The sequence below is a fragment of the Branchiostoma belcheri genome, unplaced genomic scaffold (genome assembly GCF_001625305.1).
Source record: "Branchiostoma belcheri isolate BF01 breed outbred unplaced genomic scaffold, Haploidv18h27 scaffold10, whole genome shotgun sequence".
Taxonomy (NCBI): Eukaryota; Metazoa; Chordata; class Leptocardii; order Amphioxiformes; family Branchiostomatidae; genus Branchiostoma; species Branchiostoma belcheri.
The window spans coordinates 3,588,016-3,603,873 of NW_017802380.1; the positions used below are offsets into that span (position 1 = coordinate 3,588,016).

A 15,858-nucleotide genomic window follows, 5' to 3' on the forward strand; every position below is an offset into this window, starting at 1 on the left:
CCAAGGGCAGTATCTCTAGATAACCAGAAAATAACAGGTAAGATTTATAATGTTGGCTTTGACTCAGAATTGCCAACAGTTGCCACTTCTGTTACTGTTTGTATTGAAAGGAAGATATTGGCTGCAACAGGCAAAATTCTGACCAAACATCCAGACAAAAACATGAAAAAATTTTGAACACATAGGCGCATTACAATGTACTCTCAAAGGGTAGGCGCATTACAATGTACTCAAATTGAGCCCATTGCTCCTAGGCATATTTATCTGTATTTCATTATTACACATCTTAGTCATTAAAAATAAGTAGACTGTTACTTTGATGTATTTCAATATTCTTTTTAATAAGTTAGTAAGGCCAACTTGGAACTAGTTTTGTCGAACGATTGACAAACAGTAAAAATACTATGTAGAAAAGTGCAAAAGTGCTTTGACAATGTGAACTCCATACATGTACATAAAAGAAAGAATGGGAAACTACTAATTTCTAATGTTAGATCTTCAACAATAACATTGTCTAGAAGTGAAGAGTAAGGGTAAAATGTTAACAAATGTGCGTAAGTATAGGAAAACAACATCTTGTAAAGAGTCAGCCTAGATTAAAGAAAGTCTTAATCTGAAACTGGTGTAACATAATGTGCATGTATAGAATATGTAGATCTGAAGCAGTCCAGGTTTATAATACATGTACATAAGAGCCAAGTGTGTTGCTCATTTTTGTGACTGCATTATTGCATCAAACTTAAGACATGTACTACTAGTAGTACAATAATGCTGGCCTGTAAACTGACTAAATGTCAAACTCTGTACACTTTGTACATAATGTACAACAGGAGACTAAAGACTATTTCGTGTACAAAACACTCTTCCAAAATACTACTTTGTAAATCTTCCACCTTTTATGCCAAGGTTGTTTTAATCTGTTCAAGAATGATGGCCTGTAAATATTACTTTCAATATCTTTAAAATGCAACAGATCTTTGGAATGTAATCTTTCTCACATCTGTGTTAGCCTGTCCTGATGCCAGAAATCTTAGCTTTAACACGCTCTCAGTCCCCCTTTCCTACCAAATAGACTGCACGTGCACATGGTCTATCTGCTTGGTGATGACGTCACGTAAAAAGTCAATTCAACTGTCACGTGCTGGGCAAGGCCTCTGCTGAACAAAATGATAAAATGCCAAACAGAATATGTGTGGGCCTTTTTCCCAGGGAAATGATGAGAGATTGTAATAAAGCTAATAAGGCTGGCATCCAGGCCAGTGTTAGCCTGAAGCCCTAGACACCTCATGTGTAGCCTCTACCAGGCTCCTATAGCGGCTGAAAGAGTTGACATTGGCCAAATACATTTGTACACAGATAACATGCCAGGGGAGTTTGTAAAAGAAGTATAATTTGCTCCTCCCTTTAGTGGACCAGAATCATCTGTCTATTTGGCCAATTTCTACTCTTTCCGCCTACTTCTGAAGCCTGGCAAAGGCTACCCAATGTGATGAAGATATTGCAGTTTGGCCTCATTGCCCGCCCCCCTCCCCACCCTCTGATCGCAGCACGTCCTGGTACTGAGAAGTCCAGATCTCCAGACTCTCACTGCCGTACATCTGCAAACACAAGACACGACACACGTTTGATCACTCTCTCTCAATTCAAAATATTTGATCTATATGTAGTAGTGACATGTACAATTGCCAGTAATATGAATAAAAATTTCAGTAAGTGCTTATGAAGTGCTTATGAAATCATAATACAACATTTTTATATTACGTCCAACAAAACTAGTACCATTCAATAAATGCAAACATTTACATCAGCAATGTAACTGGTGTGTTACACCTAAAGGCAGTTTACTAGTAATGCAGAACAAATACTGGTTTGGTGCTACTGACAAAACTTGACCTTTCAACTGGCTAACCTCTCATCTTTGACACAAAAGACATTCAATGATTGACCTTTCATCTGGTTCACCTCTCACCTTTGACACAAACTGTAGCACCCTCCTCTTGGTGGTCTCCTTGTGCGCCCGCGGACCCCAGCGGAACTCGAAGGACGGAGGGTCTGACTGGGGGACCCTCTTATACTCCAGATACCTGCACAAGAGTCATGTCATCACACCTTTATTGCACAACCCGACTTAACCAGTTCTGCCAAAACCACTTTGAGACGAGGTAAAAACCCTTAGAAGTAGCCAGTTAATTTGCATTCACACCAGGGTAAACATAAACGGTTTGAACCCGCTAAAGGATTTAACCAGTTATGTCAAGTCTGACCAGAAAACTGACATTTCGTATTGTACTAATGTTACATATTTTACATAATGCAGCTTTCGATACCAATCTTAGACACATTCTTAACTGGTACAACAGCATTTAAGACAACTTGAAGTACCGGTAGAAGCAAACTCACAGCTGTCGTGTGAACTCCTTTGTCAGCAGACTCTTCACATCTCCTAACACTTCATGGGGTTGGCTGGAGGGGGGGGGGAAGAAGCTCAAATTACACATACATGTGCTTAGCGGGTTACGGCCAGCCGCGACCGCTATCGGAGGTGTTGATAGCCGGCGGGACCGGAATGGGGTGACCGCTGACCGCGTTGAACAGGTGACCGCTATAGACACAATTCTTAATGCTTACGTCAATGGGAAAAATTCAAGGGACCGGCAAAAACTGACCGCTATGGCCAAGTGACCACTATACAGGGGTGACCGCTAGTACAGGTTTGACTGTACTGTATACTGTAAATCATGAAATATTCACTGCAGCTTATTGTCCCAGTTTCTGTAAAAACATGCTTCACAATACAGTAGAAAGTGTGTGTAAGGTAAAGAGCTTACTTCTCCTGGATGCCCAGCCTCTTCAGTGTGTGCCACAACAGAGCTGAGGAAAACAATCAAATTAAAGCAAGCAAAGAAAAGAAAACAAAAATAAACAATCTACATTTCATACATAACTTTTCACATATATAACTTTTCACTCCTGATAATATAGTCTGGTTTCCAAGTTGACATCTTGAAGAGGTGAGTCACCTGTTATGTCAATCCTTCTACAAAATGTGGTGAATAATTTCAATAAAACGATGAATAAAGCTGCATACTCACTGTCCTGGATGACATTCCCCTTCATGAAGATGAGGCTGAGAACTACCAGCAGCAGGCCAGACTTCGGGCCCTCATCAAGCCTGGAAAAACAGATATACGTGTACATTCTATAATGGACTACAAACATATCACATATACGTGTTGTACTTTGCAATACTTCCTTAAGAGAAATTTGACCAGACTTTGGCCAGTAATGTTTGAATAAACTATAAACAGATTTTTTTGCCAAAATGAACTGCTTAACCAGTCAGAATCAGATACAAAGATATTTTTTGTGGTAAACTTGCAGCTTAGAACTTTTCATACTATCACCCTTGCAGAAGTATAACAAATTCAAGTTGAGAAGAGATTTCCAGTCTACTGACATGTTGAGGTGGTCCTGTCCATCAGGGGTGTCGACCAGGTTCACCAGGATGTACCGCTTGTCCTTCCCTTCCAACTCCTCAACACTCACACCAAATACCTGTAGTTACATAAGTTTTTATTACCATAGATATTGACTAATAAGTTAACAATTGAATGTGTTGGTCATAGTTTTAGAGAATTTTAATAGCATTGTGCAACTTGTAGTTATATTTCCTTACATATTAATGTATGTAAGAACACACAATTCAGCCTGTGGGCTGCCAGTTGTTCATTTGCAATAAACCATTATATTTTTAATTTCACTACTCACCTCCCTCAGTTTCTTCTTGGCCTTCTCCAGCACCACAGGGAAGACTTTGCTGTGCTCCTTCAGGATGTGCTTGGTGATGTCTGCAAAAGTTGTCATTTGCGTACAAAGACATGTTAGAAGCTTTGTCTTATTACACAGTAGGTTCTCCATTAGTGTTACACTTTTACAAGGTTCTTTGTTGAGTCTGCGACAATACAATACAATAAATGATAAGGAAAATTATACAATTATTCATGGACAGAAAATCAATAAAGGTAAAAATAAAAGTAAGCTAAGGTAATTTTGGAATGCTCACACAAAGTAAACTTGCTAAACTAATCAAGAATAAAGAACTTGATTTGACAAAGGATGCCAGCGAAAACTACACATGACAACCCACCTGCCCTTTTCACAGCTGCCTTTTTCTGCTCCATGATGAGGAAAAACTGCACCACTTCATTCACCTGAAATAAAGAAAGTTGACAGATGTACTTCATTTTTAGGATTAAGTACTACAAGAAACCCTCCCTCCCTCTCTCTTGTTGCGCCTGTGTGAGGGTGGGCTGACTGGCCTGGGTCGGGGGTCTCCTTCCCTCTCTCTCTCCTTCCCTTCTTCCTTCTCTCCCTCCCTAACTCCCCCCCCCTCCTTACCTTCCTCTCTATCTCCTGCCTGCTGAGGGACTCGGCAGCACGTTGTGCCTGTGTGAGGGTGGTCTGGCTGGCCTGGGTCGGAGGGTCTGTCTCCATGTCTGAGTCCTGCAACAATAAACATACGGTAAGTTCTGGGGTTATTATAAAAGTAGTGTTCACAACCCTGCCTTTGGACAAAGAGGTTAGGAGCCACAACCAGTGGAAGAGTAGTTTATAAAAAATAATGGAGCTTAAAAGGTTCGAAATCACTTTCTTTTTACCACAAAGTCAGAGACGTAGGGCCAAGGTACATCCTTGTATTTAACCTCCTTGGTACATCTCATGGCAAAAGCCGCTCATAGTGTGCCAATTAAAAGGCATGACCACCTTATGAGGGATCTGACATCCTTCCCAAGAAATTTTTAATTTATTCATAACCCCCTGTGGGGACAAAATTTTAGTGAATTTTTTTCCAGCCAAATGTTGGTTATTGTAAAAGATGTATGACGGGTCTTTTAATATATTTATGCACACTAGATGCACATCATTCCTGTTAACTATACATTATCTGCAAACTCTCATCTCACTAATTCTAACCAAGGACGTTCAACACTGTTCTAACTTCCACCACTGGAGCTGGAGCGCCCCCCTCCCCACATAATTTTTAAAAAAACTCAGTGTACTCACCTCATCTTGCTGGCGCGAACGTGCGGTTTTTCCTCGTGCTTTCGGCATTTTCCCTCTTCTTTTGAACCAACAACACGGCACAAGTAGCACTACTAATGCTTCTAACCAGAAATCAGACGAGTAAATCTCCTTTTTCTATCTGCACAGCCGAAAACTTCCGAGTCCACAACAAACACAACAAATTTTTTTTGCCGCGAAATTTTTGTAACATCACATTGCGCATGGCCGTTGAACTCTGACCAACCTAATCAGCTGGTGATGAAACAACATGGCAGCGCCCTGAAGTGAAAATCGCGTTTTCGTCTTTTCCTTTGAAATATTCTAAATACGGGAAGATTTATTCACTCCCGGGAGTTTTTGAAGTAAGACATCGTTGATTCAGACTCAGAAGAAGGCTGAACGGCAGTTTTTTTTGTACGAGTCCTGTTAATTGAGGAGAAAGATGTGAAAGTCGTCTGCTAAAATATCTTCAGTTGTGTACTTTGGACTCCCTTCATCATTCAGGTATAAGCCAGAAGAAGATCTACTCCACATCGGGCTTTGTACTAGAAAAATCATGGCTTCTAGCAAACTTCTGGCGAGCGCCACCAAACAGGCATCGTACAACATGTTTTTTCAGGTTAGTACATGTACTTTACATGTCTTCATCTTTGTATGAGGTTGACTTGTGGGACCAAGGTCCTTGGTGAGACAGACTTGTGAGATAATCTTGACTTGTATTCATGCATAATGCATTGTTAGTTCATACATAGCTTGATTTCTGTGTGGATTTTGGTACAAGGTAGTGATGTATTGCCTCAAAAACCTTCAATAGATAATAATGCACAATTGTATGTGTATATCATTCAAATGTCTTCTACCCTTTGCCGTTTTTTTTTTTAATACGCAGTTGCCCAAAATCCAAGTAATAAATAAAAAAAATGCTGCAAACTACTTTGGTTGTTGCAGGTTATCTTTCGAGTGATGACCTTCCTCCTGAATGCCTTCCTCTTACGGTACATCACCAAGGAGATGGTGGGCGTGGTCAACGTTAGGTAATTATAGTCATATGTCCAGGCTAGGTACTGGGAATGCTTTGGGCTGCTGGATAAAATGTCTCTCATTAAATAACACAATGACACAGACCTGTACTGTAGAAACCCTCTGATGTGAGTGATTGTGAATTTACAGGATTGCTTTTCCTCCTTGTTCCAGGTTAACACTTCTCTACACCACCATCATTTTTGTTGCTCACGAGGCCTTCAGACGGGCATGTCTGAGTGGAGGGGACAAACGCAACTGGAGACAGACGGTCAACCTGATATGGTGCACGTAGGTGTCAGTCTGATATGGTGCACATATGTAGAGTGTTGTCACACAGTATAGTAAACACCTTGCTCCAGTATGATTTAGATCCAGTGATTGCTGAAATTATTCACCGACAGTTTAGGTGTAACAGGTTGTTCGGTGTATTATAGCCAGCTGCTGTCATGCCGTGTGCCTGCAAATTTGGTATGTTATACAGAAGGGTGGTTACACGGCTATACAGATACAGGTAACCTGTTCTCTGTTTCCCACAGTGTTCCCCTGGGGTTCGTCTGTACTGTAGTGTTCAGCAGTGTCTGGTTGTACCTCCTGGAGCGGCCAGATCCAGACGTCATCCCGCACTACCGTCTGGGCGTGCTCGCCTTCGCCGCGTCAGCATTCATCGAGCTGTTTGCAGACCAGCTTTGGCTGATGACCCAGGCCCTACTGTTTGTCAGGTTGAAGGTAGAGTTGGTTTCAAACTACGATTGAACTTTGAAATCTCTGGCTAACAGAAAATGTTGGACTGAAATATGTGATTTCTTGTTTCCAGGTGGTGATTGACAGTTTGTGGATAGCAGTACGATGTGTGACTACTGTGATCCTGGTGGTGTATTTCCCACATCTCGGTCTGATAGCCTTCTCAATAGCACAGGTAAGTATCATAGTTTAATAGTATGGCTTCAAGTCTCTTCAGATTAAAATGTATCTAATTCAAATCTAAAATGTTTGCATTGGTTTTAGTTGGAGGATTTTTGCAGCGACAGTTTTTGTTTGGAAACTCCAAACACCTTCTGTGGGTCTGTGAATTTGGAAGTCACTAAGCCCCAAAGTCTGAAATCTCGTATTCCTTGTTTCTATCGATGTCCTTCTTGTCTTCCAGGTAGTGAGCAGTGCAGCACTGGTCCTGGCGTACTACGCATACTTCACCCACTACATCCGCACTGCCTCGGCCGACGACAGCTTTCCGTTAAAGACAATACAAGACTTCTTCCCTACCTGGCCTACAGGAAAGAAGGTGACTATAACAAACCATCTAAGACCATCTTGAAAACTTTAAAACTTAAAAAAATAGTTCAGCAAAGTAATACAGACGTATGTGTCAGGGTAGAGACTCCAATCTGGTAGAATCAGTGATTCTGCTTGCAGGCATCTTGACTGGAATTGACGGAAATGTCTTTTTAGCCATGGACAAGCCCAGAACTGGCCAAGCTGACTTGGAGTTTCTTTAAGCAGGGAATCTTGAAGCAGCTTCTGACAGAAGGTGGGAATAAATTTCCTTTTCCATTTTTACTGAAGGTGGCATGAAATATACCAAATCCAAAGTCCTTCGCAAAACAGACTGGTGCATAGGGTTGATTTTGATACAGAGATGCTTCAACCATTTTTCAATTTCAGTTTATGAAAAAGAAGTTTCAAATAAGCTTATAGATTTAAGACAGTCTTTTTTATTTTTCAGGTGAAAGATACGTCATGACCATTTTTGATGTGCTGAGTTTCGGAGACCAAGGTAGGCTTCCTAGTTGCTAGAGAAAGGGTATGACATCACCAATCAAAAATCAGGGATTTGAGACTTTAGTATTTTGGGTTTTCATTACGTTCTTGCTCACCCCATTTCCTGTGTTTGACCTTTTGAATTCTTGTCAGTCTGTCTTCCCCAACCATACTCAACCTACTCTCAAGTTCACCCTATTTCCATCATATTCTATTTCATCTAATATCACTAATTCTGTGTTCTGTGGTTTTCAGGGGTTTATGACATTATAAATAACCTGGGCTCCCTGGCCGCCAGATTTCTGTTCCTGCCCATTGAGGAGAGTGGGTACCTGTTCTTTGCTCAGTCACTCAAGAGAGGCAAGCCAATCAGGGACCAGGATAAGGTGAGTGACTAGGTTATGTGGGCCAATCAGCAATAAGAACAGTAAGGACCAGTCAGGTACATGTACAAAGATTGTGTTAAACAATCAGGAGGAAGGCACAAGTTGGAAGGGCCAATCAGTGCTTCAGATTCTAGTGTTTTTATCAGGTTTGATTGAAATCCCAATGATTGATGAATTGATTATCTGATGAATATGCTTTGTCTCTTTGATCTTTACTGTACTACACATGTATATTAGTACCCAAATGCTTATTTTCTGAGATTTCTTAGCTCTTGTGTCCAGGGTAGTGAGCAAATATATGTTTTGTTTTCCAGGAATCTCTTGCTCTTGTGTCCAGGGTACTGCAGAGCCTGCTGAAGGTGGTGGTTCTGATTGGTCTGATCATCCTGGTGTTTGGTTACGCCTACTCCTTCCTGGCCCTGGACATCTACGCAGGGGAGATGCTCAGCTCAGGATCAGGTCAAGAATCCAAGAAAGAACTTTCCAAGAATCTAAAGGACCATCTGTGTATCTAAATAACATTCCTGGGAATTGAAATCTTTCATGGACCTTCCCAAAAATCAAAGGACCTTCTATTATATTGTGTCTAAGATGCATTCCTGGAATATAAACTTCTAAAGAAATTTAAAGGACCTTTCTAGAATCTAAATGACTTAACTACCGGTATTGTCTGAAGTACATGCCTGGAATTTAAGGACTGATGGAAGGACTTGACTAGTATCTAAAGGACCTTCTAAAGGAATCTAACTTATGCCCCAGACTTTTTGGTTCAAGTAGACACAAGTCTGTAGTGCTTTTGATCATAGGTTTATACACTGATATGTAGGGGTTCTTTGGAAGTTGGATAACTATATGTAAAACAGAATGTACATGACTGTTGAACTCTTCCATGTTGCAGGCCCCTCTCTTCTCCGGTGGTACTGTGTCTATGTCCTGCTCATTGCTATCAACGGGACCACCGAGTGCTTTGTGTTTGCAGCCATGAGTCAAGAAGAGGTGGACAGGTAGGTGTTATATGTGTGTATGCATTTGTATGGGAAGATATCACTCCTTGATGGAGAGAATTAAGATTGCATGATAATGTGTTTAGGAGTTCGTAAGAGTGCTGTTCAGTGTGCTATTCCTTACATTGTTTTGCTGTTCCTTGCTTATAGCTATTTCTCACAGGTATAGCAAAAAGATGCTGGTCTTCTTGTGTGCTGTTCTTTATTCTTAGTTCCTCTCACAACATAATGCTGTTCAGTCTGTTTTTCCTAACACATTGCTGTTCCTTGCAGGTACAACAAGAAGATGCTGGTGTTCTCTGTGCTGTTCCTGACCTCAGCTGTCTACCTGACACGCTGGCTGGGCAGCGTGGGGTTCATCTTTGCCAACTGCCTGAACATGCTGGCCAGGATTGTGCACAGGTGTGTCAAGGTCTATTTTTAATTGAGTTTGGCTACATTTGTGGCATTGAGTAGCTGAGTGGCCAGGCTAGAAGACACAAGATTGAGAGGTCACATTCCTGGCTAGACATTATGTCCTTGCAAAATACGTGTAGGTGAAAAGTGCCTTTTTAGATTCTGAGTCAACAATCCTAACCATAAAACCACCTTATACAATCACACATTCAAAGTCCACACATAAATTGTAATAACATTTTTTGTTCACAGTCTGTACTTCATGCTGGGTTACTACCGGGGTAGCCAGTGGAGACCTTTACTAGGCCTGGTGCCCAGTGGATGGGTGTCAGCAGTGCTGGTGATATCATGGTTTGTCACAAGCTCCTCAGAGGTGGGTACTTAGCTTGATGTACTGTGGTTTTGTTTTCGTTGTGTCTCTTGTACCTATTTCCATATACATGTACATGTACATTGTACTAGGCATGTCGGGGACACTGACAGGACAGGACAGGACATTGAAAATCACAGAAAGGTCCTATAGAAAAGGCACTCATTGCCTGTCTTCAAGTTGCCGTCATATGCCTAACATTATGTTGTCTTATTGGAGTCATTGGGAAAATCAGTGAGAAATTACTAGTATACGATTATAATGAGTAAAACAAGAAATTCACAAAAACAAAGATATTTCAGAGCCATGAGGTCTTATCTTTCTCATTGATAAAAAGTTACCCTTAACAAGAGATATGTCCACTTGCCACATTTCTTTCATACCTTATCATCCATTTCTCTCCTAGACAATGCTGTGTTGCGACCAGGGCTGGCCCTATCGCATCCTACACATCGCTATCGGAGCAGTCTGCCTTTTAGTTGTCATGGCAACAATCCTTCTGACAGAACGAGACCTGGTGATGTTTGTGCAGGAACAGTGGCTGTCCCGATCTCAACAACACAATGACAACAAGAGTAAACAAGACCAGAAAGCAACAAATAGAAGACAGACTGATAGCAAGAAACAGTCATAACTTAATCTAAAATAAAGCTGTAACATGTCAGTATATTGTTACCACTATTATTAAAAAAAAATTAATGAATTATTTTTCTATTCCAACAATATGAAATTATAAGGCATGAGAAAAATGTTGTAGTTTAGAGTTGTTTACATGTAAGTAGTGAGAGGTGGCATGGTATATTGTAAGTTAATTCAGTTTTTGGTAAAACTACTAGAAGGTCTAAATTTGTTATAAGTCAATGTTGTTTATAAATAAGAAAGGCCATGCTTTTATTTCATGCCCTGTAAAGTTGTTGGCTGTTCTGGGGTGAATACGTTGTTGCTCTCAGGGATGGAATGAGACTGTGTGAGGTGTGACGCACTGGGGCCTAGTTTTGTCAAGCTTCATTTCATTAAAAATACTTGAATTACAAGTACTATAATTGTGCAATTTTAAAATACTATCATTCTCGTGTATGTGTTGCAGCCAACACATACCTGGTACTTTATTATTTAACTTGACTTTCACAAAGTCTGCTAGCTTTTATGTCTCCACCCATTGAAAATAAAATCAACAAGAGTCAAGACAGCTTGTTCTTGAGTAGCCATATTCTACACTGTTTAGAAAATTATTGTGATAAATATGCAGCTTAATTTCAGTAGTCATTCTACAGCAAGCAAAATAATCTCCAAGTAGATCCTAAGATGCAAGACAGTATCCATTAGCCAATAGACACTACTCCCCTGTATGCTTAATGATTAAGCAAAATACGTTGACATCATAATTACATTTCTGCCGTCAGAATTCAACGTGGTACGGCGCAGAGCTTGTGGGGATGGGGCGTGAACGAGATGCGGAGTATTCCGTCCGTAGACACGGGGGAAGCGCCCTCTGGCAGCTTGAAGGTGAAGTTCTGCATGAGGCTGCTGAAGAACAGAATCAGCTCCATCTTAGCGAGCTGCTCTCCAAGGCACACACGCCGGCCTGGAAAATATTTCCACTTTATTTAGAAAGATTTCATTATCATATATCCATCAAACTGTTTTTTTTTTCACCAGGGCCCACACATAACCGTGTGAGGATAGTTTGAAAACTCTTCCGATGACTATAATAGAAGGTGATATAGATCACATAAAAGATCGGCTGCATGATAGAAAAATAGCTTCAGGGCCGTTAAAACAGTCCCTCATGTCAGGCCCTAGCCAAGGAATGGTTACAGAGCCAGTAAAACACCCATATACCGACCCCTGGGAATGGGTACCAGGCTAACTTTGCTATACCTACCGCCTGAGAACGGCATAAAAGAATCTGGTTTGCTGATGACGTTCCCCTTTCCGTCCAGAAACCTTCCGGGGTCAAACCGGTCCGGATCAGGCCAGTAGGCGGGGTCCATGTGCAGTGAGTACAGGTTCGCGAGTACCTGACATCCAAAGGAATAACGGCATAAGAAATATTTTATGAATAGTTATTCAACTACTTTATGGTCATTTTGAGAAACAATTAACAGGATAAAATATTCTGTCTATAATGGAACTTTGAAAAATATATAGTTAAGGAGATATATAGTAACCCGCATCTTGCACTCTTGTTGTTGAATTGTCATAGTGGAAAATAAAATAAATTTTCCTTATTACATCTTTATAAATCAAAGAAACAAACACACCGAAAACAAAACTACAGACTAGCACGGAGGATAGCATCCAGGCTAAGGTAGTAAATGATAGTTACATGCTTACATAGATGAAGATTATATATAGTAGTTTTTCCTCCTTACACAGACTGTACATGTGCGTCTGGTCCTAGCCTACCTGTGTCCCGGCAGGAACGTCAAACGGACCCAGTTTAACCTGCTGGGTGGTGGCGTGGGGGATGCCGAGCGGAACCGTGGTGCGGACCCGCTGTACTTCCATCACCGTGGCCTCCGTGTAGGGCAGCAGGGGACGGTGGGACAGGCTGGGCAGGGTGTCTCCAACAACGTCATCAAGCTCCTGATGTACCTGTGTTTCGGGAGGAAGGAACAACAAAGGTGTCCACGAAATGAGTCGCGATGACGTCGCTACGAGCCGCGTATATATATTTGTGGCTCTCAGGCCATATAGGCATATAGGCAACCTGTCAAACAACACAGGAGCAATTCCTCACAATGTCCAGTAAGTCATCGCAGAACTCTCCTCCGAATGGCCATGGTCATTGTACGACTTAGACAGTACACCTTCCATACCACATCTTACCAAATCCAGGGCATACCGGGGGACAACCCTGTCAATCAACCGAAAGCCACCCACTCACATCCAATCCTCCCTACTCAGGAAAAGATACATACAAACTGCCCACAAACCGAAGCCGCCCAAAACAATACTTCCGTCCCGGAAGTAATTAATACATGTATCGTACCTTCTCCTGAATGTCCGGGTTCAGAGCCATGTACAGCAGGCTCCACCGGAGGGTAGTGGAAACAGTGTCGATGCCGGCCACGAAGAGAGTCTGGGTGATGTACATCACCATCTCCTCTGTCAGCCCTTCAACCGTGTCCTGCCTCTCCACCTCGATCAGCCCGAAATCCAGGAAGTCTCGCGGGTTCTCGCGATCAAGATTCTCGCGATGGCGAGATATTTCCTCCCAGATAAACCTCTCGATCTTCTCGGCGCGCCGGACCGAATCGCTGACTGCGTTGTTCACTGCAAAGCAAAACATATTTGGGTCTATCTTAGTTAGTATTCGGAGAACTCATTGTCGCCTTGTGACGACACCATCATCAGTTTACTTTCATGTTGCTGAAGAACGTTCTGGCGGCATTATGTGACAGCTCAGCCCCTCCAACTCTGCCTTGCTACATAATGTCATCCAATACCACAGGGTGTCTGCTATAGCACCAGTTACCATGGTGACAGACGTCTGATTCACGTCCTTGACTTTATGTGTTTGGAGAAGAAGACGAAACGGGGCAGAACAATATATTTTCCTTCTGCGAAGGTAAACATAGAAAGAAGCAAATACATTTACTTACAGCCAGGAACAAATCGCAGGAAGGGAAAAACGTTGATGAGTTGACCAGACAGAGACACCATGTTCATCTGGGTCAAAACGATCGATTCGGCCAGTTCTCGGAACCTCTCGTCGTCGTACTCGAAGCGATGCCCGAACACCATGGAGCAGATGACGTTGGCGATCGTGACCTGTAGGTCACATTCGGGGTCGAAAGCTCGCCCTTGGTATGCTGCGAACTGCAGAGGACAACACACACGTTCGGTCACATTCGGCATGGAAAGGGTTTCGCGCCGGCACGGAAAAGGTCGTTATGGGCCATCATATTTTTTTTGTACTCCCATGTACGGAGGTTTTGTCATCGTTGCGTTCGTTAGTTTGTTTGTCTACATCATGTGTCCATAGTTATTTTAATACAGTGGAGTCACAGCAGGCAGTGCCTGGGGGAAATGGTGTAGCCTCAGACTTACTTTGTCACACAGGCACCTTGCTTCTTCTTGAATCTTCTCCTCGATGCTGCCCTTCCCTACTTTCATGCCCAGGTTCTTCAAGACGGTGGCAGAAAACCTCTTCCTCTGCTTGAACTCCTGACCCCACCGAGCTCCGACGATGTCTTGTGTATTCGGGTTCATGCAAGGAACAGGTGAAATAAAAAAAAAGTTATTCAATGATTAATTACCCGTCTCAAGGTGTATATTGTGTCATAAGGCCTGGCCATTTTCTAAAACTAGCAATGGAACTGCCGACTGATCATGAGTGGCGAACGAGGTTGTCAGTAAAACATCAGAGGTCGCCAGTAAAACACTGCTAAATAACCAGGCCCTTAAAAATGGTTTACCTGGCTAAGGTGTCTAAAGTTTTGTAAACACACCTTTCCCAAAGCCCGTGAGAAGGTCAGGTATGTAGACGGGCGGCCTGGAGGCGAACAGCTCGGACCTGTCCACCATCGCGTCTTTGACGGCAGCGTAGCCGTTCAGAACCACCTGTAACAGGCCGATATGATGATGATCAGACATTATAGATCTATGTAAACAATGTAAATTGTAAAGATATCTTATCAACAGTACTAGTATTAGCTAATAGCTGGTGAGAGCAGCTTGGAATACTAAGGCTCACTTTAGACTAGGAACGCTTAAAGGGTTTCGGGGTTGAAAAATGTTTCGGTGGCAGTAATTAGCCAGCTGGTTTTCAAGCCAGACGTTGCCAGCACACGCGCGTGTATTTAGCCAATATCATGATCATAGACTGTATACTGATCTCATCCGTAATCACACATTTACTAAGTTCGTATCGGTACTAGACTAGACTTGTAACTAGACCTGGCTCTGGTAGACTTACTGTTATCGCTTGCACTGTCCGACATAAATTGTCCAGTTTTCAAAGTACACAATGCAACGAGCCATACTGCTCGCTCGGTGTCTTTCTTATCTCCTAAGCACTAATAAGAGTTAGACATGAGAGCCCAAACGTTAACGTTACACACGTACCACGTCTTGCATCCCTATCCTGATGGTGAGAACGTCCCCGTACTTCTGTCTCCACTCGCCCGTCAGCTTGAGGTGCGGCGCTCGGCCCAAGGCGAGGATGTGCCCGAGAACAGGCACGCATCCTACCGGGTAGGGGGGAAGGTTCCTGGGCCATCTGAGATAGAGGCACGCCAAGAGGAAAGCAAGGAAGAACACCAGAGACGCCTGAACATTCAGGCGGGAAAACTCGAAGATCGACAGAAAGGACACAACAGTCGCCATTTTTTGACTACTATTATGTTGTCCGTTTCTGGGGTCGACGTAGGTCAGCGAAAGTATTTCATATTTATCTGTGCTTGTATGGGAACTATCAGCTGTCGATATAGATAACGTTTGCAACATGCCTTTTTTTATAGGCAGGTGGTCGATCATTGTTACCTAGCTTACGTTGAAATGCATCTTGCCATTTCCAAACAAGTTCTGGTGTAGTTGGTATCGCCTTAGGTCAAGGACGTCCTTGCTTAGGTCAAACGACGCGGTTGAATGAGTAAACACGCATGTCCTTGAATGTAAAGCAATAGGCCGTAGCCTGGTGTCCAAACCTATTTTAGCTGTCGATATTCTCTTTCGTCCTCTGTTGTTTGCGGAGGCGACGAAAGGGACTAAATAAAGGTTTGGTATTAAACCAGGCTAAATAGGCCGAACATAGGAGTATTAGGCAAAGCCTGGTGACCACATCCTCCTTCGCAGGGCTAAAATCCTCCGGTTCCTTCGAAGGAACCGGAGGATTTTAGCCCTGCGAAGGAGG

At 42.5% G+C, this 15,858-nt stretch overlaps 3 protein-coding genes across 3 annotated transcripts; 1 reads left to right on the top strand and 2 right to left on the bottom strand.

The window, feature by feature from the left end:
• Positions 1-315: 315 nt before the first annotated feature.
• Positions 316-5,284, bottom strand: LOC109471517 (non-structural maintenance of chromosomes element 3 homolog). Its single transcript, XM_019770859.1, has 10 exons — positions 5,065-5,284; positions 4,399-4,503; positions 4,148-4,211; positions 3,769-3,848; positions 3,458-3,555; positions 3,093-3,172; positions 2,829-2,871; positions 2,401-2,463; positions 1,970-2,084; positions 316-1,598 (listed from the first exon to the last, which is right to left on the bottom strand). Exons 1-10 carry the CDS (start codon positions 5,110-5,112, stop codon positions 1,512-1,514), a joined length of 783 nt encoding a protein of 260 aa, XP_019626418.1. The 5' UTR covers positions 5,113-5,284; the 3' UTR covers positions 316-1,511.
• Positions 5,285-5,319: 35 nt separating this feature from the next.
• Positions 5,320-11,251, top strand: LOC109470596 (protein RFT1 homolog). The gene is made up of 14 exons (XM_019769571.1): positions 5,320-5,683; positions 6,013-6,098; positions 6,259-6,375; positions 6,624-6,813; positions 6,902-7,003; positions 7,232-7,366; positions 7,534-7,612; positions 7,808-7,858; positions 8,098-8,228; positions 8,543-8,687; positions 9,127-9,232; positions 9,506-9,634; positions 9,881-10,001; positions 10,405-11,251. The coding sequence occupies exons 1-14, from the start codon at positions 5,621-5,623 to the stop codon at positions 10,630-10,632; spliced, it is 1,683 nt and encodes a 560-aa protein (XP_019625130.1). The 5' UTR covers positions 5,320-5,620; the 3' UTR covers positions 10,633-11,251.
• Positions 11,252-11,399: 148 nt separating this feature from the next.
• On the bottom strand, positions 11,400-15,394 carry LOC109470661 (cytochrome P450 2D6-like). Its single transcript, XM_019769692.1, has 8 exons — positions 15,072-15,394; positions 14,456-14,567; positions 14,055-14,197; positions 13,607-13,823; positions 12,994-13,277; positions 12,408-12,596; positions 11,884-12,019; positions 11,400-11,583 (listed from the first exon to the last, which is right to left on the bottom strand). Exons 1-8 carry the CDS (start codon positions 15,330-15,332, stop codon positions 11,405-11,407), a joined length of 1,521 nt encoding a protein of 506 aa, XP_019625251.1. The 5' UTR covers positions 15,333-15,394; the 3' UTR covers positions 11,400-11,404.
• Between the last annotated feature and the right edge of the window lie 464 nt (positions 15,395-15,858).

Excerpts from the sequence above, each read along its gene's own strand:
- LOC109471517 (XM_019770859.1), bottom strand. The coding sequence starts at position 5,112 with ATGCCGAAAGCACGAGGAAAAACCGCACGTTCGCGCCAGCAAGATGAG. Across the intron at positions 2,085-2,400 it reads AAGGAGTTCACACGACAGCT|GTATCTGGAGTATAAGAGGG; the intron begins GTGAGTTTGCTT and ends ACTCTTGTGCAG. Across the intron at positions 1,599-1,969 it reads TGCTACAGTTTGTGTCAAAG|ATGTACGGCAGTGAGAGTCT; the intron begins GTGAGAGGTGAA and ends TTGTGTTTGCAG.
- LOC109470596 (XM_019769571.1), top strand. The coding sequence starts at position 5,621 with ATGGCTTCTAGCAAACTTCTGGCGAGCGCCACCAAACAGGCATCGTAC. Across the intron at positions 8,229-8,542 it reads CAATCAGGGACCAGGATAAG|GAATCTCTTGCTCTTGTGTC; the intron begins GTGAGTGACTAG and ends TTTGTTTTCCAG. Across the intron at positions 8,688-9,126 it reads GATGCTCAGCTCAGGATCAG|GCCCCTCTCTTCTCCGGTGG; the intron begins GTCAAGAATCCA and ends TCCATGTTGCAG.
- LOC109470661 (XM_019769692.1), bottom strand. The coding sequence starts at position 15,332 with ATGGCGACTGTTGTGTCCTTTCTGTCGATCTTCGAGTTTTCCCGCCTG. Across the intron at positions 13,824-14,054 it reads CAAGGTGCCTGTGTGACAAA|TTCGCAGCATACCAAGGGCG; the intron begins GTAAGTCTGAGG and ends TGTCCTCTGCAG. Across the intron at positions 12,597-12,993 it reads ACCCGGACATTCAGGAGAAG|GTACATCAGGAGCTTGATGA; the intron begins GTACGATACATG and ends CCCGAAACACAG.